General features: G+C 38.1%; 1 protein-coding gene across 3 annotated transcripts in view; it reads right to left on the bottom strand.

Moving 5' to 3' along the window:
* TPR (translocated promoter region, nuclear basket protein) overlaps positions 1 to 25,176 on the bottom strand; it is a 42,235-nt gene that overhangs the window by 3,012 nt on the left and 14,047 nt on the right. The window contains exons 18-49 of one of the 3 annotated variants that reach the window (XM_065674226.1): positions 24,932 to 25,094; positions 24,390 to 24,524; positions 23,514 to 23,654; positions 23,194 to 23,362; positions 22,593 to 22,759; positions 21,449 to 21,601; positions 20,597 to 20,713; positions 19,806 to 20,009; positions 19,528 to 19,712; positions 18,875 to 19,022; positions 18,338 to 18,475; positions 17,495 to 17,626; positions 17,096 to 17,226; positions 16,520 to 16,730; positions 16,002 to 16,148; positions 15,363 to 15,561; positions 14,467 to 14,672; positions 12,627 to 12,688; positions 11,506 to 11,714; positions 10,929 to 11,201; positions 9,948 to 10,096; positions 9,004 to 9,087; positions 8,377 to 8,577; positions 6,979 to 7,110; positions 6,353 to 6,440; positions 5,702 to 5,886; positions 4,232 to 4,300; positions 3,021 to 3,115; positions 2,277 to 2,383; positions 1,359 to 1,454; positions 998 to 1,154; positions 215 to 333 (exon numbers count right to left, since the gene is read on the bottom strand). In XM_065674226.1, the coding sequence (XP_065530298.1) occupies positions 215 to 333; positions 998 to 1,154; positions 1,359 to 1,454; positions 2,277 to 2,383; positions 3,021 to 3,115; positions 4,232 to 4,300; positions 5,702 to 5,886; positions 6,353 to 6,440; positions 6,979 to 7,110; positions 8,377 to 8,577; positions 9,004 to 9,087; positions 9,948 to 10,096; positions 10,929 to 11,201; positions 11,506 to 11,714; positions 12,627 to 12,688; positions 14,467 to 14,672; positions 15,363 to 15,561; positions 16,002 to 16,148; positions 16,520 to 16,730; positions 17,096 to 17,226; positions 17,495 to 17,626; positions 18,338 to 18,475; positions 18,875 to 19,022; positions 19,528 to 19,712; positions 19,806 to 20,009; positions 20,597 to 20,713; positions 21,449 to 21,601; positions 22,593 to 22,759; positions 23,194 to 23,362; positions 23,514 to 23,654; positions 24,390 to 24,524; positions 24,932 to 25,094 (4,772 nt within the window). Of the gene's footprint in view, positions 1 to 214; positions 334 to 997; positions 1,155 to 1,358; positions 1,455 to 2,276; positions 2,384 to 3,020; positions 3,116 to 4,231; positions 4,301 to 5,701; positions 5,887 to 6,349; positions 6,441 to 6,978; positions 7,111 to 8,376; positions 8,578 to 9,003; positions 9,088 to 9,947; positions 10,097 to 10,928; positions 11,202 to 11,505; positions 11,715 to 12,626; positions 12,689 to 14,466; positions 14,673 to 15,362; positions 15,562 to 16,001; positions 16,149 to 16,519; positions 16,731 to 17,095; positions 17,227 to 17,494; positions 17,627 to 18,337; positions 18,476 to 18,874; positions 19,023 to 19,527; positions 19,713 to 19,805; positions 20,010 to 20,596; positions 20,714 to 21,448; positions 21,602 to 22,592; positions 22,760 to 23,193; positions 23,363 to 23,513; positions 23,655 to 24,389; positions 24,525 to 24,931; positions 25,095 to 25,176 lie in introns of all 3 variants that reach the window. The other 2 variants (XM_065674225.1, XM_065674224.1) reach the window with 2 other exon arrangements.

Raw genomic sequence — 25,176 nt, forward strand, 5'->3', positions numbered from 1 at the left:
GAAGGATTATTCTTACTACAGCCTACTCTAGTTACTGCAGCCCAAGTGAAAATTGCTTGCCATTAAGACTAAAGGCAGCAAAACATGATCTTGCTGTAAGAGGTCTATCTTATTTTGTATTTCTTGGGTATCAGCAGTGTGTGATGCTGGTCCAAAAAGTTCCCACACTTAGTGAAATCGGATGTATCAACTGTTTCCAGCAATTAGTCTGTACCTGCAGATGAACTAGAAGGAGGATCTTGACTAGTCGAAGGAAGATCTGACTCATCAGATGCTTGAACAGATTCTTCTTCTTGCTGGCTATCAATTTCTAAGCCTGCTTCTGAAGTAATTCTAGAGCAGGAGTGGGAAGAAAAACATACAAGTGTATTCACATAGTTTCAACAAGCTCAGATAAAAAAAAAAAAAAGGCATAAAATTATAAACTATCCCCTTTTAGATTTGCAGTATTTGGTCATAATACAAAATACAGAAATTATTGTAAATATTTAAAATTGCACTTGAAAGTAGAAAACAAATCATTTGTCTGTCAAATTCTTAAAAATTGCTTATTCCCTTCCCTCATGCAACTTGCATTGCCTTAACTGAATGACTTCATTATGTATGCTTGCTTGTAATGAGGAGTGTTTTTCTCTGTTAAACAGGAACACTTTACCCTTTACTATACAAACCCTAGTCCTTCAAACTGGGGCCTTTACCATCAGTATTCGACTACTGCAGAGCACTCTGTATTCTTAAAAAATACAGATTCTTTTTGTTTTTTTTTGTGACTTCTATATTAGCTATGTTAAGTCAGAAGGAGTAATTCAGATGAAAACCTTTTAGATGAAAAGGTCAGATTGTGCTACTTCACAAAATTACTAAATCCTGTTTGATCTGTCCTTCCTCTCAGAACAGGTTAAAATTGAAAATGAATCACACGCATACTTGGATGAAAACAAATCATTAAAACTAACATGACATCAAGTTGTAGTGAACCAAACAAGTCATAGTTTACCCTTCAGATTCTGCCTCTGCAAAAACTTCGTCCCCATCATCACCCACTCCAGCCTCTGCAGTGGTGGACAGATTGCCAGTAGAAGTTGTAACCATTGGAACAGACTGAGAAGCATGCTCTGAAGCATCCGCTGATGCACTTTCAGTAAAAACTGTCACTGTACAGGAAAGGTAGTTTAATTAACACTGAGTTAGCTTTTATTTCTACAGAAAATCTATGGAAATCTTAGGCAGGTAAGGGAAAGGGCTACTGGAATAGTCCAGACATAACAATAAGCACTGTAACAATAATAAGCTAATTCTCTGCTGGGAAGTCAAGGTTTGCACCCTTTACTTCAGCCTGCAAATTTCTTGCCACTTACCTGGTGCTGCTACTTGTAATGGTGTTGTGGGAACGCTACGACCACCTGATTCTTCCTCGTGAGCAAGGAATAGTGGGGTTTCATACATGCCTAAACCTGCAAAGCAAAGTTTTAGTGACAATTAAAATAGCCAGCTAAAAAAAAAAAATAATAAATAAAACAAACAGATTAACTGCTCTTTTCCTTCTGAACCCTTGATGGAACCCAACAATTAGTATTTATATATGGAGATTTTTGTTATTTTGTTTTGACTTACTGCAATTAAGTTAAATTAATGCAAGGCTAATTATAATTTATTGAAAGCTAACAACCTTGATGAAAATAACATTACTTATTTTACTTTCATTCTTTTCTTATGCCATTATTCTGCTGAGAGCATTCTTCAAAGAAAAGCATACTGTCCCATGCTGACAAGAGATGCAGGGGAAAGGGACTGATTCAGGACAACAACAAGGACAATGCAGACCAAATTGCTTGGCTATCTCTGAGCAGCAGAGGATATGCCCCAAAGATTTCTTTTACATTTGCTGTTTTCCCCTTATGTTTTAGTAAAGGAAATCTACAGTCAACCGTAAAATTAAAAACCATTCCTTCAGTATTTCACTTCTCTTTACATGAAGCTTCTTGTGTTTAGCAGGCAACATGTTCTACTTAAAATTTCAGCTTCTCTGGTTCACAAACCCACAGAATCATTCTACAGCTTCTCTGGTTCACAAACCCACAGAATCATTCTACATTTTGAACCATATTACAAGGAGAAATATAGCAGCTTTCAGGAAACACCTTTTCACTTCCCATTAGTCTTCACTGCAATTTTGAAAGTTGTAATTTCCAGTACCAGAAGTAGAGCTGCATTGTGGCTGCATTTTTATTTTTTTTTTCCACTCTAACAACCATGGAAGTACAGAAATGGTTTACCTCCTTGTGATGCAAGCTGACCAAGATCAGAATGACTTGAGCTAGTTTGCGGCATATCTTCAGGGGGTCCAAATCTGAATCTAGGTACTCCAGCGACCTGAGGGGAACTATTGAAATAAAGATTTAAGGAATTTTGCAGGAATTTAAAGAGAGGACAACATTTTAACCTAAACAAGAGAACAAACTATGCATAAGACAGAATTAATGAACACTGACCATAAAAATCAGCTAAACTACTGCTAATTAAATAGCAATCAGTTTTTCAAACTTATTTGGACTGTATTCAAAATCAGTAAAACAGTCCTGAAGAGAATATTCTTTACTTATTCATCCTATGAATTCTCACAATTTTAAGTGGATTGCTAAATACATCTAGAACCATTCCAAATCCAAAAATGGGGATAACTTTTCCTGCTTCTACCAGTTATATTAACAGGGTGGGGGGAAAGAGAGGGAGGAGGAGGGAAGGAAATTAAATAGAAGAACCTATTTTTTTTACTTCATCTCATCTTAAATCAGTAAGTTACTGTACACTGGAGACTATCTGCCTCCTAATTTGCTAGTAAGTTGTGACATACAATTGAAACAATGATCACTTCTTTGTAGATGCAGTCATCTATCATAGTACTACCAAGTTTTAGCACATTACTCCAATCACAAGTTCATTTCATTTCATTTTCATTCCACTGAAAAACAGATGTCATGGTGGTTTGGGTTCCCCCCTCCCCCTTTACATCTACTTACTGAATGGCTTCTGCAAATCCATCTGTACGATGTGGAACTACAAGAGTTGGTGTACTTGGAACTGTTCTGTCCTCATCATCAAAGAAGTGCTGCTGCTGGGAGAAAAAACCCAAACAAAACCAAAAAGACTGATATGAAAGCCTAACAATGTATTTCCAGTTTCCATCAAGCCAAATTGAAGGTTGGTCTGTTTTTTCACATAGTAAGGCAAAACAAAGACTTAGTTCTAACAAAATTCTTGTCCAATTTCAGACATCTGAATCTGAGCTGGTTATAGATTGCCCCTTACAGGTGATAAAAAAACCCAAACCGAAATAAAACCCATATACTTGCAAGCCACCCATCTTTCAAAGGATTTTTAGACACCTATTCCATGAGATCATCCTTCTATAAAACTGCCATATCTCCCTGTTGACTACAAAGGAATCTTAAGACAACTCATTCATTAATAGATCAGAACCATCTGTATTAATATGGATTGCTGTAAGGTACCTAGCACATGGGATTTTTCACAATGTGAACTAAATTATCTGCTCCCTCTTCCCTTGCACTCCATGAGGCATTCTCTTCATCTCCATGTCTTCCTCCCATGTCTTTCAAACTTTTCTCTCCAAAGTACCCATAAGGTCCCTCCCACGTGCTCAGTTATAATCCAGGCAAAAAGAAGTAGGTACTGAAGTCAGTTCCAAGTAGAAATTGAATGACAGGTACATGCAAGCCAAGTAGTATCAGTAAAATCTGAACTGATGCTTTCAACCTCAGAAATGATACTTTTTTAGTCAGTCGGCCTCTCTCACCTCCCTCACTGAACTCATACGTGTTCTGTCAAATACAGCTGAAGTTGAATAAAGGGTTAAAAATTAACTGAAGGAGACGGACAGAAAGTATAAATTAGCCTTATTGCTTTAGAATGAAGCTGAAAACATTTTTCTTTTCCACCAACATATTGTCTTTAAAAGACTGATTCTAAAAACACATAATCAAAACTGCCTTGGACAAAACCAATTCAAACTCTTTTGAAGACCTTCAGCTTCCTGGGAATTTTCTAGTGTTTGCCTTTCATTACTACAGAAATTAACAGGACCAAGATATTTTCTGCAAGACTACAGAAACCACTGTATCCCTGAAATTAGTATCTAGGCTTCTTTAAAAAGAGAATTATGAATGTTTCCTCAATGCAGGTTTTTAGCAGTAGACTTTCACATACTTACCATCCCGCCTATACCAGGAGTTAGCTGAAGTCCACGCCCCACAGATTGTCTTCGAGTCATCTGGATTCTCTTTATAGTAAATTAAAAATGAAGTAGTGTGAATGCTTTCCTGGAATTCTAGTAACATAAAATTGTTCAGAGCCAGGGACAGTGGGTAAATGAGTAAGTGTAACAATTACATGTCTGTGTAAAACACTACTCAGTACAGCATCATAACGCCTTAAACAGACCATAGCAGCAGCTACTTTACATCTTGTATCTGCTGCCTGGTTGTCCTGGGTTCAGCAGAAGCAGTCATTTTTCTCCTTCTTAGTAGCTGGTGCAGTGCTGTGGTTTTGACTTTCAGCCTGAGAACACTGCTGATAACACCAATGTTTTTAGATGTTGCTCAGTAATGTTTACTCTGACCAAGGACTTTCTGAGTCTCATGCTCTGCCAGGGAGGAGGGGAAGCTGGGAGGAAGCAGAGACAGGACACCTGACCCAAACTAGGTAAAGAGGTATTCCATACCACAGCACATCATGCCTAGTATATAAACTGGGGGCAGTTACCCAGAAGGGCTAGATAACTGCTTGGAACGGGCTGGGTGTAAGTTGGCGGGTGGTGAGCGGTTGTGTTCTCTTCCCTTGTTATTTCCTTTATCATTATTTATCGGTGGCAGCAGTAGTGGTTTGTGTTATAGCTTAGTTACTGGACTGTTCTTATCTCAACCGGTTGGAGCTACATTCTTTCGATTTTCCTCCCCATCCCTCTGGGAATGGTGGGAGGAAGTGGAGGGAATGAGCAAGCGGCTACATGTTTCTCAGTTGCCAGCTGGACTTAAACCACAACACTGATCTAACCATGAAAGGGAATCATGTAGGTTTAAATTCTGACTTTACTATTTTACTCAACTTTCTATCGAGGACAAAAAACTTAAACACAGAAATTATTGTGGCCCCAAGCCTCAAATCAAGTTAATGGTAAAGGATCATTTCAGTCAGGGTACTCTAGCAAAAATCATGGGATGTTTTAATTTACAAAATATGTTGTTCTATGTCAAAGCATAATCTTGGGTCTGACACTGACAAGGTTTATCTTAGAAAATGAATGGCAACATTCTTTTGTACATTCTGCATTGGGGCAGAGACTAATAAAATCCCCTGGCAATCTGAGTTACAATCTATTCAAGAACAGCATCTGTAGTGGAAATAACCAGCAGTCACTGACTGAAATAACACTGGTACAATAATTTCAAGATACAAATCCACAATGAGTGCCAAATCCACAATGAGTGCCTTACTGCCTTTAATGTTCCCTGACCAGCCATAATTTGCAGGATGAGACACGTTAAGTCAGTTTCCTCAGCTACCATTTTTCAGGATGCTAAATATATGTAATATACTTTTACAACAGGGAGAGTACTTGGGTTTTACTTAGAAGAAATCATACAGTAACTAAAGTCTTCTGACCACTAGAGATAGTTTATACCTGTACTGGGGGACCCAGTTCTTGAGGAGGTGCATGAATAGTTAGTCGTGGGGGCAGCGGATGTGGCGGTCTGCGTGGTGACTGTGGGGGCCGAGGGGCTTGTCTCTCTGAGGCAGATGATGGCTGCTGTTCTCTTGAACTTTCATGAGGAAAAGTGGACTCCGCAGCACTCGTACTCCCTTCTCCTAAAACACACAGAAGTATATAGTTATAAACACATGCCCTCCAAATGCCATGAAGGCAAGCCTTCAAACTCTGCTACCACATTAACAGAGATGTTCTTACCCTTGCAAGAGTGGGGACAACTCAGTAACTGTTATTTAAAATCACTTAAAAGAGGACTTGTGCCTGCTACATCAACACTACCACCAAAACAAACTATTGAATATTCAAGTGCTGATTGAGAGAGATAAATCTACTGAGCCATCAACAGCAGTTTCCACAGCAAACATAGCTTGCAAGATTTTCAAACAAATGTAGAATAAATTCAGAAAAGAACATTTCAAAAGAATCTACTTTTCAGTTTAAAACGGTCTTTTTTTGCCCTATGTTCTTACTTTTAAGTGAGTATTTTAACACCTGTAAAACAGCTTTTACATTTTCCCCCTTTGAAAAAACAAAGTTTGAAGAAACATGGAATAGCCATACCACTGTTTTGAGAATCTGCTGCCCTCTGGCTGCTTTCACCTCCTCCCATGCTTTCCTCAGTTTCTGTTCCAGGATCTGTACCGTCAGCACCCTAAAACCCCCACATAAATATAATATGACTTAGCACTAAACAACTTGGAGGCTGCAAAGAGAATATAAAAGCAGTACTAGAGTATTCAGAAAGTAAACAAAGTAAAATATACGAAAATCTTAAAATACTTCTGGAAATATCTACAAAAATCAGACAAATGTATACAACTGTGACATTTCAGAAGTTTTACATATCTGTACATGCACAAATGTGAACAATGCAGCCATCATCATTTAATAATAGACAATGACATATCCAGCTTTTGAAGAAACTGTCTTACTAGCTTGGCAACTAACAGTATTTGTAGCTGGCTCCTGCACTTTGCGTTTTCATTCCGTTCTCAAACATTAAAAGTTGATTATTCTTGCGAATACACCAGTTATAACAGAAATTAGTATCACCTACTAGCAGGCTCACATTTCTGTGATGAATTCATACTAAGATTTTCTTTTAAGTATCCAGATCAGTGCAGATGCATAACAACATCAATTTATTCCAAGAAATGTAGCAAGCTAGAAATAAAAGGTACAAATCTCACCTCAGCATCATCCGCTTCATAGCCATCATTACCATCAGCACTACCAGTTCCTTCATTACTGTCATCACCTTCATCTCCCATCCCTGTGTCTTCATCATCATCCTCATCTTCCTCTTCCTCATCCTCATAGTCCTATAGGACCATAAAAGAAAGCTTTAAGGAAGTGTGGATAGGATAGTGGAAAAATTTCAAATCTTGATGTGGCACACTTCATGTTGTGGTACACAGACCATCTGTCTGTGGCTCTCTTGAAGATGTTCAGCATTTATTAACCACAGTGTACTTGTACATATTTACAGATTGCTGTGGTAGGTTTACCTTGGCTGGGTGTCAGACTCCCATCCAGCCACTGCCTCACTCCCTCTTCAACAGGACAAGGGTGAAAAGTAAAATGGAAAAGCTTGAGGATCAAGATGAAGGCAGGCAGATCACTTACCAGTTACCATTACAGGTAAACCTGACTCAAGTCAAGGAAAATTAATGTGTTATCAATTAAAAAAAATAGAGAAACAGAGACTAGAACACCTTCCCCCCATCCCTTCTTCCCAAGCTCAACTTTACTCTCTTCTTCCTATCTCCTCTTCCTCCTCCCCCACCCCAAGGAGGGCAAAGGGGACAAGGAACGGTGGGTTGTGGTCATTCCACAACAGTTTCTCTCAGCTACTCCTTTCTCCTCCAGTGTGGATCTTCTCCACAGACTGCAGTCCTTCAAGAACTACTCCAGCAGTGGGTCCTTCCCACTGAATGGCTGCAGTTCATCAGGATAAATGTGCCCCTGCACTGGCTCCTCTCCATGGGCAACAGTTCCTGGCAGTAAAGCCTACTCCTGCATGGGCTGCAGTTTCCTTCAAGGAATATCCTGCTCTTGAGAGGCTGCAGAGAATTATCTGCTCGATTGCAGTCTCTTCCACTGCAAGGAGCATCTGCTTCAGTGCCTGGAGCACCTTCTTCCCCTCATTCTTCTCTGATCTTGTTTTTTCCAGGACTGTTTCTCACACTCCCTCCCCCTCCTCACACTAACACTGCCATGCAGTGTTTTGGCCTTTTTTCACATGTTTTCCCCAGCTGATGGGCTCAGCAGTGTTATGCAGTGGGGCCATTTCAGAGCCAGCTGGAAGAGGCTGTGTCTGGCACAGAGCAGCCTCCAGCCTGTCCTCACAGAGGCCACCCTTGTATGTTGAACAGCCATAGATAATCTAGACGCACGGTAGAATTTAAATAAATAATAATAAACAGAAGTTGAATTAGGAACACTGTAAGTTCAGGCCACATAAATACAGACTATTTAAAAAAAAAATAGAAAGAAATTGGTTAAATCAGTCCTTCCAGATGAGTTTTACATTTGATCAAAAAATCACACCTAAAGCAGTTCAGAAATAAATTCCATAATATACGTACTTCCTGCTCGCCTTCATTTTCTTCATCATCATCATCTTCATCATCACTGTCAATTACAATGACATCATCTCTTTTGGACTGACAATCCTGAGATGAAGTAGTATTTTGCTGATCTGACTGAAGAGGTCCAAGATCTATCGGGATAGACTGGGAAGTTTCTTCACTATCCTCCATGGCAACATACTCTCCATGTGTAACAGCCTGTAAAAGATAAATTGCCAGAAGAAACAATTAAACACAGCATATACAATTCTTAAAATGTTCTTCAGGAAAGCGTCCATTGTATTTCTAAAAGTTTCTTGTTTCCACTCCTAATTCTCAACCTCGACCAAATGGAGGCCTGCTGTACAACACAAATATATTTTGTCCTTCACTTTCAAATCTGATCTGGGATGGGTGACACCATTAGGGATACTGTATTTGTATATGATGCATTTGCCTGCACATCCATAAGCAGCTGGTGCCTTAATGTTTACTCATCTTTAAAAAGCTTTAAATGGTTTCCACTGGAAACCTGCAGAATCTGATTTAAGATTTCACTTCTAAAAATGGGGAGTGGGGGAGAAGGAAAAGGATAGGAGTTATTTCTGCTGAAATAAAGATCGTACTATTTTCAAATATGCTTACTTCTCCAATTGAGTCTTGTGAGTCTTGATTGTATGTTTGAGCTTCTACCTCGCCATCAGTGCTCTCTTCTGCTGTCACTTCCTCCTGAAAGAACATGTATTTTTCTTGTTTAAAACACTCTATTAGCCCTACAGTTTGGTTCTTCAGCACACGAGGGTTTTCTTACTTAAGAATAAATAAAAAAATACAAATAAAACCCCTTCACACAGAAAGATCATGGGCAAAATTTTGTTCCCGTTTTACTATTATTCCTTAGCTCTGCTTTTATCTAGCACTCCATCTCTCTTTCCTGGAGAAATGCAATTTGTCCATTCAGTCCACTGGGCCTCACTATCTCCAAATCTTCTCAGGACCAAAAAAGAACCCTTAAGGGTTTCATATTCCACCTTCATCCTCTCAGCTAATTAAGTGACAATATTCTGTGACAATTTTACTCTCTTTTTTGCTATGCAACATCCCCCTCTTGTACAGTTACTAGAAAACCTTTGACTTCCTTAACATTATTCATGAGTTGCCTGCTTGAGGTTCTGTCTCAAGTTCATTCCTTCCTTGCAGGACATCCCAATTGCCTCACGCCAACAATTTTGCATGCATCTCCTGTAACCTTTCCCATAGAACTTATCTCTGCTTCATGGCATACCCTCAAGTATAGTGCATTCTATTCCAGAGTAACTGTAGATAATGACCTTCCAGACCACACTGGAAAATATTTGAACATTTTCCTCCTCAGTTCCAGGATACAGCCCTCTCTTTTCCATCCTACAGTTCACCAAGATTTACATCAGTCATTGCAACTGGCATAATCTCTCCCTTTCATGATACCCAAACATAATTGCTTCCTCCCCAGCAGACTAAAGTCACGTTAAGAATTAACTGACTTGCTCTTCCCATTAAAATTTTCCAAAGGGACAGATTAAGTAGTAGCACTTTCTGTTCTTGCAAACCTCTGGTCCAACTCTCTGTATGTTTCTCAGTTTCTTTGGAAGAGGAACATCCACTGTTTCCTCTGAAATTTGGTCTGAGTTTTCCACAGTGTTATCCTCCTCCTCCTCTCGCGGACGTTTAGACAGTGAAGAACTTGGGGTAGCTGAAACTTAAAAAAGCCTCCCAATTATTTTCAGAACAAAAAAAACCACACAAAACAGAGTATCAAAAGTTGTTATTTTACTCTGGAAGATCACTTCCTTTTCTGCATTAAATAACAAATGGAATCAGAAGGAATCATCTGGTGCCATTTTCTGGGACATTAAAAGATCAGCCCCTTTTCTTACAAGGCTTATACTCTTGGGCTTAGATTCACAGCCTAATTAAGCCCAAACATAAGCTTGGGGGTACAATTAAAATATTTTTTCCAACATCTTTGCCTCTGACAAGTGCACCTGAAAGTTGAACAGAGCATCAGCTGGGAAACAAACAAACAAACAAAAAAGCAGTTTACTGAAGTGTATTCTGGGGAATAACATTCTACACCAAAATCAACACTGTGTAGGGCAAACAAATATGTAACAGTGTATCACACTGAGTAGCTTTAGAATTTTTCTCTGTATATTTTATATTCCAGCTTAAGTAGCTTACTTGTGACTCCTCATGACCTGGCTCTAACACTACCATAGTTTTAGAGGTAGCAAGGTTTAATGCATTAAATCCCAGTGCTGCCCTGGATAGAAAAAGTATAAAACTAAAACCTCACGTTTAAGGAATGCAGCAACAGCAGCATTTCACAGGTACCATTTCTGAAAGTTCAGGAAAGGAGCCTAATCCCAGAAGTTTGTAAAACCTACAATAAATTACAGGGGGAAAAAAAAAAACCCAAAACCCCAGAAGAGCAAATTCTTTTTCTGAAGTTAGGCCTGGTTTGACAAGGGTCCTAACAGAGCTATTTAAAATGAATTATTCACAAAGGTAGCCTATAAAATAAAACCAACCTGTGCCAAACACCGCTGTAGAAGTGGAAGGCCGCTCTATTTGAGAGCTCTGTACAACTTCTACAATGGTAGGGGATGGCTCCTGATTAGCAGGCTCAATCTGAGGATGACTTTGCTGAGTGGGCTGCACAAAAGCAGTTGCCTGTGTCTGCTGCTGAACAGTCAAGATGGGCTGAGAGAGAGATGTCTGAACATTAGGACTGGTGGAACGCACAGACCCACTAGCACTGCCAAAGACTGGAACGTGCTCCACAGGTCCCTCTGACTGCATAGCTGAAAGGCAAACAGTAACATATTCAACTGTCTTCATATTATCTAGTACAGTTCACATTTCAGAATGCCCTAATTAAGTTGATTTAATGTGTTGCAGATTAAGTTAACATTAATTACACCCATCCTCAATTGAGGAATCATGAACTTTGCTGCAAGAGAAATGGTCACAAAAGCGCAATACTGGAAGAGATGCAAGGACAAGAAAACTATTTGAGGTACATTCGCACTAATAATTACCAAGATTTCAAAGCAAAGATAGCATTTATGATTGCTGTAGACCCTTATACTATACTAAAATGCTTACCTTCCTGAGTTTCCACCTGTGTTGTAGGCATAACTGTGGCTGTTGGTGTAGTGGTAGGATTAGTGACAGTAGCAGGAGTAACCATTGGACGGATACTGGCTCGTGGAGTAGACTTATTCCCAGCCATTGCAGCAGCAGTCACTTTACTTGGAGTTGACACAACAGGAGTTGGTTTAATATTTGCTGTTGGTGGATCTGAAGTGCTAGCACTGAAAAAGAGGATATAGTTTTCAACATGGCAGTGTAGAAAGCAGATGTTAAAAATACCAAAGGTGAATATATTACCGCAGCTGGGAATACTGATTATCAAAGGCTTAAAATTTAAAAGCCTGACAAGGGAATCATGAATTATCTTCCCAAATCTGTTTACAGATTAAAAATAGACACACTATGCCATCAGTAGCAATCTGTCCATCTTACAGGTTTGACATATCTCTTCAAAGGTAATCAACTAGAAATCTGTAAGCAGATCAAAAGGAGCAGCGCACAGCGTACACTATTAGCTGTGCTGGGTCCTTATTACAGTGAGTAATACATCTTACATTAGAACTGATTCACTCAACGCTGAGCAACATCATCTCCTTGTTGAGACAAAGATCAGCCAAATTTTAGGAGGCATCTTTGAAAGCCTTGCTTTCAAAAGGATGCTACCATAAAAACTGAAAGGGAATTTGTTATCTAAACTTAGTAACACAATAAAATTTAGCACTTAATCATTTGACTATTTTATCTGTTGTTAGAGCTGCCATCTATTTAGTCCATTTCTTATGTTTGAGATTCTTGCACATGGAAGATCACACCACAAAACAAAAATGGCTAAAGGTAAAACTGTACAAGTTCAAGAACCTTAAAGCTGGAAAACATTTAAAAAACATGTTTCATGTTTCCTAGACACTGTATCCCTGGTGGTTAATATGACAATTCAATAGCTTTAAAGCTTTTATTGATTAAACGTAGCTGAGAAAACAGAAGTAACAATTACATCAATCAGTATCTTCACAGTTGCCTAAGAAAAATTGTGGAAAGCCAGTGGTTTACTAAAAAGAAGAGCAACTGGTAAGACAAAACCAAGAAATGTCAACCACAGAAAGCCTGCAAAACCCCCAAACCCTTCAACTCACATTCCTCTTTCACCTGAAGCTGGAGTAGACTTGAGTGAGATTTGCCTCTGCTGTTCTGGGACCTGTTAAGTGAGAAACAGAAGTATCATGCCATATACAAACAAAACAGAGCACGCAATCTGGTAAAATACGTCAGCAACATCTCTTTAATAACAATCATTTCTCTAGCAGACGTGTTAGAATACCTAGTCAGACTCTGTGGTTGTTACAAATTCTCCAAAACAAATCATACCAGTCAGTCCAAGAATTTAAACCAATTCAGTAATTGAGACAAGAGCACCTAGAGCCCATTATACTGAATGCACGGATAAAAAAAAAATACAAAAACAGTGCAAACAGTTCAGTTGGCTGATTCACAATGAGTGATACATTATGCTTGTTAGCATCGGGAATTCTGACTATAGCAGGAAATGAGTTTTAAATTAAGTTCTGAACCCCTACTAAAGCCAACTTGTGCATTTCCAAAACCAGGGGACAGTGGAACCTGAATAAGCGCAGTTTGTTGAGCTCATCATTAAAGTGTTGGGAGTCCTAAAATAAGAATTTCCATCTGTTATCACAGAATCACAGAATCCCAAGGGTTGGAAGGGACCTCAAAAGATCATCTAGTCCAACCCCCCTGCAAGAGCAGGGTAACCTACAGTACATCACACAGGAACTTGTCCAGGCGGGCCTTGAATATCTCCAGTGTAGGAGACTCCACAACCCCCCTGGGCAACCTGTTCCAGTGCTCTGTCACTCTTACAGTAAAGAAGTTCTTCCTGATGTTAACGTGCAACTTCCTATGCTCCAGTTTACACCCATTGCCCCTTGTCCTATCACTGGATATCACTGAAAAAAGCCTAGCTCCATCATCCTGACACCTACCCTTTACATATTTGTAAACATTGATGAGGTCACCCCTCAGTCTCCTCTTCTCCAAGCTAAAGAGACCCAGCTCCCTCAGCCTCTCCTCATAAGGGAGATATTCCACTCCCTTAATCATCTTTGTGGCTCTGCGCTGGACTCCTTCAAGCAATTCCCTGTCCTTCTTGAATTGAGGGGCCCAGAACTGGACGCAATATTCCAGATGCGGCCTCACCAAGGCTGAGTAGAGGGGGAGGAGAACCTCTCTTGACCTACTAACCACTCCCTTTCTAATGCACCCTAAGATGCCATTTGCCTTCTTGGCCACAAGAGCACATTGCTGGCTCATGGTCATCCTCCTATCCACCAGGACCCCCAGGTCCCTTTCCCCTTCACTACTTTCCAGCAGGTCAACCCCCAACCTGTACTGGTACATGGGGTTGTTCTTCCCCAGATGCAAGACTCTACACTTGCCCTTGTTAAATTTCATCAAGTTTCTCCCCGCCCAACTCTCCAGCCTGTCCAGGTCTCGCTGAATGGCAGCACAGTCCTCTGGTGTGTCAGCCACTCCTCCCAGTTTTGTGTCATCAGCAAACTTGCTGATGGTGCACTCAGTTCCCTCATCCAGGTCATTGATGAAAATATTAAACAGCACCGGTCCCAGCACCGACCCCTGAGGAACTCCACTAGTCACAGACCTCCAGCTAGATTCTGCGCCATTGACCACAACTCTCTGCCTTCTTCCTTTCAACCAGTTCTCGATCCACCTTACTACTTGATCGTCAAGTAGTTACTCAGGATGCTTAAAGAAAACAGCTTCATGTAAAGTAGTCCTGAGCTTTAACTACTGTAAATACAGAAGTTGGACAGTGGTGCTTGAGTGACATCTACAAGCAGTGTAGTCAACTTGCTGCTACAAGCTACAAGTTCTCATTCAGCCATAAGACATGCAGCTGGTTTTTCTCTCACACAGCTAGCTAGAAGGATTTTGTACCTTGTTTGTTGACTCTGGTGGCTCGTCTCGCTGTTCATGGTGTCGCTCTTGCTGCTCTCTAAGCTCTCTTTCTAGACGGCAAATTCGACCTTCATACTGTGATTTAAGTGCACTCATCCGCACCTCCAATTCAGTCTTCTGCTCTTCTAATGAGCTGCTCTTTTGCTTCCACTCTTCATTTTCTTTTGTTAGCTGTTCTTTTGTACCTAATTAAATAGGAAAGAACCCAATCTTGCAACTGTGAAGCTGCCTACTGACTTTCTGCATGCCGAATACCTGGCTGTTTTAATGTTACCTGAAGTATCTTGAAATGTTAAAACGATTAAGCTATCAACAGAGGATTTAGATGTAATTTTAACTTTCACATGCCTTTTTTATATTTAATTGCAATTAAATGGAAATAATAATGCAATAAATAAACAAGAAGTAGTAGTCACAAAAGAACAAGATGCTTTCAGCAAGCTCTGACACCATCATTTCTCTCAACATCGATTAAAAATAAGGAGGCAGTATGTTTTGCATCTGTACATTTAGGGAAGGCAAGAGGGAAGGGAAGAAAAGAGTTACTGGAGCTGTTAGTAGGGTCAGTCTGCTCTAATCAACAGAAGGATAAAAAATGGGTGTTATCAAGCTGGCTTGTGAAAACTAAGCAAAACTTTTTTACCTCCAGTGTACAGCTCAGTACACACTATCATAATCTCCTGAAGGAATCAGAATTATTTAGAACAATTCCTGTAACACCTTAACTAGAAAAAATTTTTAAGTATAATATGAATTAGGCCATATTTTCGTATTTAGCATCCTGTCTAAATGCTTTTCCATAGGTCAAAAAAAAAAAAAAAAACCACCAACTGAAGACGACACCTTAAGGACAGAAAAAGAACATATTATAATACCAGCTAACTGTGCAATCTTCTGCTTGGCCGCAAGCAACGTCTTCCTAGTTTTCTCTTCCTTCTCGGTGATCTGTTGCCTGAGCTGTTCTTCCTGTGTAGTCTTCTCTTGCAGATCTTGATGAAAACGAGCAAGTTCTGATTGTAGCTGTATTGTTTGCTCCTGAAGATTTCGAACTTCAGCTTCCTTTTCTGCTATAGACTAGGGAGAAAGGGAGAGAGATAGAGAAAGATTGAAAGAGAGACGTTGCAACTATTGGCCATAACTAGCTGCTACTTCAGCAAACAACATCCAAGGACCTAGTATTAGCTGGACACTGTATTAAGGTTAAAAGGCTTCTAATCAACAAGAGGGGAGTCCAGTCCTCCCTGAAAGTATAGTTGAGAAAATAGCATTCTCCTTCCCACTTATTTATTCCAAGAAATAATGTGAGAGACTCTACACACAGGATTTAAACGAGGTTTAAGGCCCCTCTCTCCCAAGGTTGAGGCACAAATAGGTTAACTTACTTATTTCTGTGCATAAATGTACACACTCACAGTAGAATACCTTCATATTCTTCTGTTATGCATTTAAGATTGCAGTAGAATACAATACTCCGAAATTGTTCACTGTTCTTAGCTTGTTCACTCTGATCTCACCTTTTGTAAGCTTTCAACCTGAGTCTCCAAAGTCTTTGTCTTCACTTCAGCTTGACTGAGAGTGTCTTTCAGCTCTTGTACTTCCTGGAGAGAAACTTGTTCTTCTTGATGTTCTACAAAAGACTGAGTTGATGCTTCAGCAACCATCTGAAATATATCAAGTGGTATCAGGCAAAACGGTACTAATTTGATTAGAACGTAATTTCTTTCAGAAGTTTCTTTTGCATGCGAATTGATTGTTCAAAAAGTTCCGGGCAAAACCCAGGAATTCTAATAACCATAAAGTTAAGAATACTTCAAATTATTAAGCTGATATGCTGCTTATGTTTTGTTGCAGCTTGAGCTAACAGCAGAATAAATGACATCATTTTCTGCTTTTCACAGGTAAGTATTTGTACAATATTATACTAATATAATGAAAAGATCATTAGCTAGATTATATAGATAGATTATATATGACTAAATGAAAACACGTATTTTTTTAATAAGTTTTTTCTTTGCTAAGAAATTCCATCTACCTTATCATGCTGTGCTTTCAGCTCCTCATATTGAGTCTTGTACCTGCGACCAATTTTCTTGACTTGTGTTATTGTTTTCACTTTTTCTTGTATGTCAGCCACTTTAGCATCTAGCTCTTTCTGCAAAGTATCCTTTTCTGTTCTTATTTTAGTTACTTCATCCTTAAGGCTCTGAACAAGGTTCTGGCTTGTAGTCAAGGATGCATTAGTTCTAAACAAGAGATTAGAGGAAGACGCAAATGAGATGTTACAAATAATCAACACATTTCAATATTTCTTTTATGTGATATCACAGGCATTCTCTGTAGTGAATTATGTTTTCTAGGATTTTGCAGTACAAAGGAGTATTTGTAGAATACACACTACTTTAGAATACATTAGTTTAGAATAAGTTCAGCTAAAAGACAGCTTCTGAACAATTCTGACAATTTTGCTTGCATATTACCAACCTACAATAAGAACAGCAAAGGTTTCATAGTTCCATGGAGACAGCAAAGAAATTACAATTCCAGATACAGCCTTATTTAAACTATTCTGCTTTGCACAGAACTTGTTAGTAATTGACTCATACCACACCTGGCTATTTCTGCTTTAAGCCTGCCTGTTTCTTCACTCATTTGTTGGATACGCTTTGTGTTTGCCTCCTTCTCTGAAAGCAGCTTCCGATACTCTTCGAGATCGGTGTCCTTCTGTTGACTTAATAAATGCTGAAAGGTTGAGAAAATAGTTTGCACTTTTGTAAGATGATTATACAGCTGTATCTAGAAAAAGTCTTTGAATTAGAGCTCCTGCTTTTGCATTTTGATTTGGAATGCCTGTGAATCAGAATAGCCTATTTTGAAGCTGCATAATCAATGCTTTATAATTCAAATACATTTCTTGACTCATTGTTATTTTTAACAAAATATAGAATTATTTTTTTTTTAGTCACTTCATTTCCCCCTGAACTTCTCTTTGAAAACATGCATTCTCCACCTGAGTCCGGGCTTTCCAGCGTTTGACATCTTCTTCCAACAGCTTTTTCTCCGCCTGTAACATTCCACTTTTCTCACTCAGTTCAGCATTAGACTCTTGCAGAGGTAGAATGTCTGCCTCAAGCTTGCGTACCTGAAAAAAAAAAACACAACAGGAGAACTCTCCGGATCTTTTGAGACTGAAGGAAATTGAATATGGTAGGCCTTGAGAACAAGGATAGTAAAGAGGGACAGAGAGAGCAAAATCAACCCTCAAGAAGCCCTGATAAAGATTCTTTTCCAACGTTTTGCCTTTCAGTGGCCCACCAGGGGCAGGGAAAAGGACAAGATGCAAGAGCAGGGGATAATCCTACAGAGAGGGAAAAAATACATGTGTAACTTCACAATCTTAGATTCTCACTCTTTGTACTCTGGTACAGGAAACAGATTATTAATTACATGTTAGAAGCCAAGCAACAGTGCACTGGATTCCATTCCACTGGTGCGCAGAAACAGGAAGAGACAGTATCTTCCTTTTAAACTCCTAATAAAGCTGTGGTCTGCTTTATACGTATTCCTGTGCCGCTTAAATTTATCTGCTGATAATATATCCCTGTTACTGGTATACATCTAGGCAAGGATAAACCCCGATTCATTTAAATGAAACTGAACTTAAAATTTTCCAGTGTTCTAGATGGACCTATGTCTTCTAAAATTCTAAAGGGAAGAACTTCCTCATTTGTGTATGACATACAGGAATAACGACACTCTAAATCATGTACTTACTGTAATTAGCAATAATATATCCAGACACTAACTCATCAGCTTGAATATCTAAAAAAGTTACATGAACTTCAGTACTAACCTTTGCTTGAATTTGTTGTAGCTCTTGTTCTAGCCTCTCCTTCTCTTCTCTTAGCATCTTGTTGGTCTCTATCAGTACATTCATGGTCTCAGTTCTTTTCATTAATTCTTCATGCTGTGCAATGGTTTTTGCTGTTACCTTTTGAAAAGATTTAACTCAATCATTTGTTTTGCTTGCACGTACATATATACTTATCCGGATCTGGTGTAACACCACCCTGGAAAGCTAGTATGGTGTTCATTATCTCACACGCACATCAAAACAAGTAAATATCACTTGAGAAAAGGGGGATCAGGGAAAAAAAAAAATTATAAAAAGTATCTTTATTTTCCCTATTTATCCAATTTTGGAATTGTCACACTGTTTCAGAGGACTCAGAAAAAGATTCTCCACTTGGCTATACAGCAGCCCCAATTTTAGAGCTCCTGGATTTTCCAAAACTTCATTTCTAGGCACAGGCAGCAAAGATAAAGACCAGAACATACGCAACAGCCCTCTCTACTTCTTAAATTCATAAGCAATAATACCCAACCATACCTGCACCTTCTCCCTCTCAGCATTGAGACTGTCTTGCAGCTCCTGGAGTTCCCTTTCCAGGTGCTCCACTCTCTGACGGTAACGCAAACTCTCCACCTGGGCCACCTCAAACTTAGTTTCTGCAATCTCCTTTTCTCGACGTATAAATCTGCAGTACAAAAATAAACAACACATGTCAATGAAAATGCAAGACAAAGTATTATAAGTTGAAACATCTTTTATCTGTAGGTCTACTGAGCATAGAAATTGGTTCATAAAGATAAAAAATCCTAGATAAATCTTCTTGAAAATCTACATAAACCACTAAAAACCGCAATGAGAAAAAAAAAAAAATCACCTCTATGAAACTTTCTTGCCAATCACATTTGCTAAAACCTGATTTAGCTTCCTGTTGTAACTGACTCAGTTTTTTTCCTATGAGTAGAAAGAAATCTCCTGTATTGTTACTGATGTAGTACAACCACCTACTGCCTAGCAAAAAAGTGCTAAAATGTTATATGTTATCAATCACAGAATACCAGATTGGAAGGAATCTCAAGGGAAATACAGACTACCATGTTGGAAGTGACCTTCAAATATAAACTAATACAGAACTATTAGATTTGGCAACTAATTTACACTCACTGAGGGAAGGAGACCAGAAATAAATTTACCTAAGAATTTCTAAGATCTGTTCCTGGGATTTGCCTTCTTCATTAAGAGAAACATTTACTGCAGTTGGCATGGCTTCTTTCATAGAAGTCACCATCTTATCACTCAGACTTTCCAGCTGTTCGTGCAATAATCTATTTTGTTTTTCCAAATCTTCACAGCGGGATGCAAGTTTTGAAGCTTCATCCTACAACAAAAGTGTTCAATAGATGTGAAGCCTGTGGCTGAATTTCTGTTAAATAAAAACAACAGAACACTGAAACCGTAAGAAAAATCATACCTTGATCATTCTCTCTCTCTCTTCCCAAGAGGCTTTGCACTCCAACAATTCAGACTCAGCTTTCTGAGCAGCTTCCTCTAGTTGCTGCCTTACTGCTGTGTTCTTGGAAACTTGGTCTTTAATAGCCTGTAATGCTTCAACATCAGCAGCATGAAGCATTAATTCCCGTTCATATTTATTTTGAGCTTCAGAAGCCATCTTTGCCTGCAGAAAAATAAATAAAAAATAAGACTATTACCTTTAATGTTATATTTTTTATATGTACAAAGAAATAACCCCCAGACCAGCTCAGAATGTTTCCCTTAACTTCTTAAGAAAACTTAGAATTTGAAGTAGGTCTTTGGGTGGCCAGAGGTAGCAATTCACTAAAAACAATTAATTACACTCCCCAATCAATTTTTTTTACATAACGAAACAGACCATAGAAACAGTGATCCACTGTGTCTTCTGTTGTTTTCCTAAATGTGACACAAACTGTGCTTGCAGCGCAAGTTTGCATTCAAAGTCAGTTTAGTTCATATTACTACTTTCATCAGGTAGAAAAATAAAGCATTAAATAAGCAGCTGTTCACAAAATAAAGAATGTGCTCTTCCAGCACTTCTCATCTCCAAAAGCCTCTGATTAGCAGTACTACCTTTAAAAAATGTTTTGAGTTCAACTGAGAAACTATCAGTCATTTAAATAAAAAACAAACAAGCAAAAAACCAAAAAAAAACTACCAAACAACTATCAGTAGTTTGCTACCTCTAGCTAAAATAGGCAAATACTACAAAGACAAATACTGCCGTACTTGTTCCTGGCAGTCACGTCTGGCTTGCTGTTCATTATTTAAAGCTGTGCTGGCTCTCTGAAGAGCTTCTTGAACTTCCGACTGCACGGTTGACAGACTCTTCTTTAGTTCCGATAGCTACAGTGATGACAGAGGGAGAAGAACAAAAACAAAACAAAAGAAGAATAAAACCAACACTAAATGGCAAAGTATTTTACAGAGTACTGAACACAGCAAGGATTTGAATACACACCATCAAGAACAATGTAGAACCAAAGGGTGGTTATTTTATTATTTTTAGATTAAAATTAGTATTTTTTTTTAAGGGAAATACTTTCAAGATTTTGACTTATTAATATACAGAATTCTTTCCTGGTAAAAAATATACTGCTGTTATTTCAGAGTTGGGCCTGCAGTAATTCTAGCTGCAGTTATCTTGTTTCTCTCAACCTCAATAAAAGCCCAGATATAAACCAGACAAGTAAGGGCATTGTCCACTCTGATTTTAAAAGATGCGCATGCTACACAACTGGTATTGGCTCATGTTTGAAAAAGGGTTTTCTGAAATCTTTCTCACAGGCTTTTACTCATGTTTTTCTACAGACTGCTCAAAGTTCAGCAAGACAGTGACAGCTTTAAATACACAATCACCCTAATGAATTGGTAAGGTTAATGCACTACTCATCCTTACAAACCTCTAACAAATTTAGTTAGCCTTTTGTACATTCTAAAAGATTAAGTTGGTGACACTACAGTACTTTGGAAAAACAAACAAACAAACAAAAAAACCAGCTTATGGAATTATGTAAAAGCACGTTCTTGTGGACTCCCTACAAGTGAGTTTAAAGGGGGGGGGGGGCATTCAGTGCACACCTGTTGCTCCATACTCTCCACAGCTTTACGCTTCTCCTCTTGCAGTTCTTGCTTTTCTTTCTCTGACTCCATCAGGTTCTTTTCTAGCTGTGCTTGATACTCTGAAGACTCCTTCAGACGAGCTTCAACTGTTGCACGAACTTCCTCTGTCACCTTCATTAAAATCCATAAGAAATCAATATTTTTTCCTTTAAATATGATAGTCCGATATAAACCCAGTATCTTGTTAATGATTTAAAATCAGAATAGCTATTCTCAGCATCTCATTTAGAACAACAACACTGAAGATGTGGAGAATCATGAATAACATTGAATTTTTTTCCCCTTCCCCCATTTCCTCCATTCAAAGCTGTAATACCTCATGAAGTACACCTAAGAGGAGTTTAAGGTGACTGCAGTCAAACGTGCAGTAACCAGGATATCTCTATTACACACTAGAATCTCTAATATTGTTAAAGCATACCAAACCACAATAAAATTTTCACAGTAACAGAACAGTCAGAGAACTTGGGATACTAGACAAACAGCACTCCACTGTCTAGTGACACTTTATTTTTGGTGAACAATGAGAATTCTTTTCCCCCATCTATCTTATTTTGATATGCTGAGTGACTTGGAAAAAGAGGCTTCATTCTGTATTATCTTGGTGGAGTGTATGAGAGATTGGAAGGTCATTCCCAAGCTTTTCCCATGAATACCACATACAGTGTTCTTTGCTATCAGTAAGGTCATCAGCGATGCAAGAAGGTATGAATTTAACTGCTTTTGATTTGAGAGCTACATAATATTTTTAACCATTGATCACAGAGTTATAACAAGCAAGAGTTTTAAAAAGTCAAATCCCCTCTTTCGAAGGAGGACATTGGCAGAATACAGATTTGAGTACAATTTACAATCCAGCATTTTAAAACCATGGTGCAAAAAGGTATAGCGTTTTTATGATTAAAAGCTTTCTAAAATATGGTCTAACTACATTATATTATAATGTCTTCTAAACTGACCAGCTTTTTTGTAATTCCTTCAAGTCCTACAGACTGTACAGTACTACAAAAAGAAAAAAAGCAACAAAAAAAACACACCCAAAAAACCAAACCCTTTCATTTTGTTTCTTGTTTTTCTCTAATACACAATGGTAACTACTTACTTGTTTTTCCTTATTAAGGGATTCCTCTAGACTAAGAACCATGGCTCTGTATTGTTCCACATTACTAGAACTAGTCTTGAGTCTCTCTCTCAGGTCATTAACTTGTTCGTCAGCTTGTCTTAGTCGACTTACAAGATCATCCACATTTTCATTTGTACTAGGCTGACCTATATAGTATTAGAATACATTCATTAACTGATGAAGTTTAATTCAGCTTTTTAAACCATTGTTCTGTTAAAAACTAAAATCTAGTAACATGAAAACAGTATCACTGCCACAAAGCTTCTCTAAATTAAATTACCAGTCTTAACCACAATAGTGGCTTACAATAAAATTGGCTATTTAAAAATAGGGAACCTAATAGGGATCCATTAATAAAAGTTTTGCTTTATTTGTCCCCTTTGTCAAAGGCTGCTTGGACATGAATTTCACTTTAGCAAAATAATCCTGGTTATCATTTACTTGATTATGTGACTGTAATATTGATGAGATTTATTATTTAGCGTACTTTCCTCCTAATTCTAAATTATTGTGAGTTTTACGATTCTACAGACAGAAATATTTAACATAAAGAGAAATTCAATGTAGAAAAACATCTTACCTTTCCCTGGAGCCCTCTGTGATGACTGAGATGTTAGCTGAGCCTCTGTATTGTTAAGCTGCTGTTTCAACATCACAGTTTCCTTCTGGGCATTCTTTAAAAGTTCCTTCGTGTTAATGTGACGGTTTGTCTCAGTCTCGAGTTGCCTCTTAAGATCAAGGATATGAACCTGAAAACACAAGGTTCTTAAACTTGTAATTATTCACAAATGGCACAAAGACCAGCTACGTTTGTAAGTTTCACAAATGAAAAACAATGCACTAAGCCATAAAACTGTGGCTTTATTTTCATTGAAATAACTTTAGTATATTTATACTTACCTCTTGATTTTTGGTAAGGGAATGTCTTTGTTCCACCTCACTTTCTAGTTTCTTCTTCAGCTGAGATATTTCACGCTCTAGCTTTTCTATCTGATTATTGAGCCTTTGTTTGGTATCTGTCTCAGACTTCTCCAGTATTCCCTGATAAAAGACCATAATACACAATGCTTGTAATACACTTCAGTAATCTATGAAATAATTACTGTAGGGAGCAAACAACAGTAGGCAGATAAAGAAAATTACAAAAAAGTAGCACTTAAAACCTATGACTTAGTTTTGAAAGATTTTTTTAGTAATATTGATAGTACTGTTAGGGGAAAAAAAAAATAAAAAAATCTATTACACATGCAATGTAATTCCTGAGATTAAAGAAACCCAAAAGATCTAGTGCAGAAACAGAATTCCATCACATGATAAAATGTGCAACCTTAAGTATTTATACTCTGAGAGTCAATATACCTTACAATAGGAAATATAAATGTATAAATGCACCCTAAAATACTAGAAAACTAAACTACCAAGGTAGCAACTAGTAGATTTTACTGTTATAAAAATTCATATGTAGACTTTTTATTTAATTTTGGTTCCATGTTTTATTTCCATTTTATTGTGAAAACCCTTCTCAACAACTCAAAATTTTCAGGACTTTGCCCAAGTAAATAACAGAATATCATATTGTAAGATAGGAATACCAAACCTGCTTAAACAAGTAGCTCAAGTATTTTATGTTCAGTGGCAACTGGAAACAAAATTATCACCCTCCAAAAACCACAAAAAAAAAAAAAAAAAGACCCAGTCCCATGACTGTTTTATTAGGGGCGTTTATTGAAAATTCTGAAAGACAGACCAAATTTGTATGAGAATAATGCCATATACCTGAATAGCTCGCAAATTAGCAAGCAGCAAGTTCTGTCCTCTTTGTTCAACTAACAGAGAGTCACGTTGCTGAGTCAAACGCACATCTGACATCTTCAAGATATCTTTCTCTTTTTTTAAGTTTTCTGCTCTCACCTTTAAGACAGCAAATAATAACAAGCAACTTGTTATCAATCCCAAATCTGTCCATTAATCTTATGATTAGTTAATTAAAAATATCTTTAAAATTACAGATTGTAAATCAAAACTCATGCAAATTAAGCCAAGTGAGAACACAACAGTGTGACTAATCACACTGTCTTCCCCTGTAAACTGAAACACCCTCAGAATGTTCTTACATCTTCAAGCAGTACTTGAGACATTTTGCAGAATGTTACAAGTATATAAACCAAATACACAAGCACACAAGCTTTTACAAATTTAACAGCTAATGCACTCAAAAAGCCACACATTCCAGTTTCTGACAGCTGTCAAGACAGTCGTAAGAAAAACTCTAGTCCTAACTTGGAATATTTAGCAGTATAACACACTGTACTACTAACCTCTGCCACTGCCAGTTTTTCATTAGCTCCCCTCAGGTCTTGAGTCATAGCGTTAATTATCTGCTCTTGCTTCTGAGTTGTTGCTGTGAGTTTCTGGTTTCTTTCATGCAAAGATGTTATTTCTCGACGATAGCCTTCAACATTATCCTGCAGCATTTCGTAACTTCACAAGGAACAACAAAGTTTGCCACATTAAATTGCTTGATCTTAATTGCAAAAAGTGTATGTACACAGCTACATTTCAC

This window comes from Lathamus discolor, chromosome 3 (genome assembly GCF_037157495.1).
Source record: "Lathamus discolor isolate bLatDis1 chromosome 3, bLatDis1.hap1, whole genome shotgun sequence".
Lineage (NCBI taxonomy): Eukaryota > Metazoa > Chordata > Aves > Psittaciformes > Psittacidae > Lathamus > Lathamus discolor.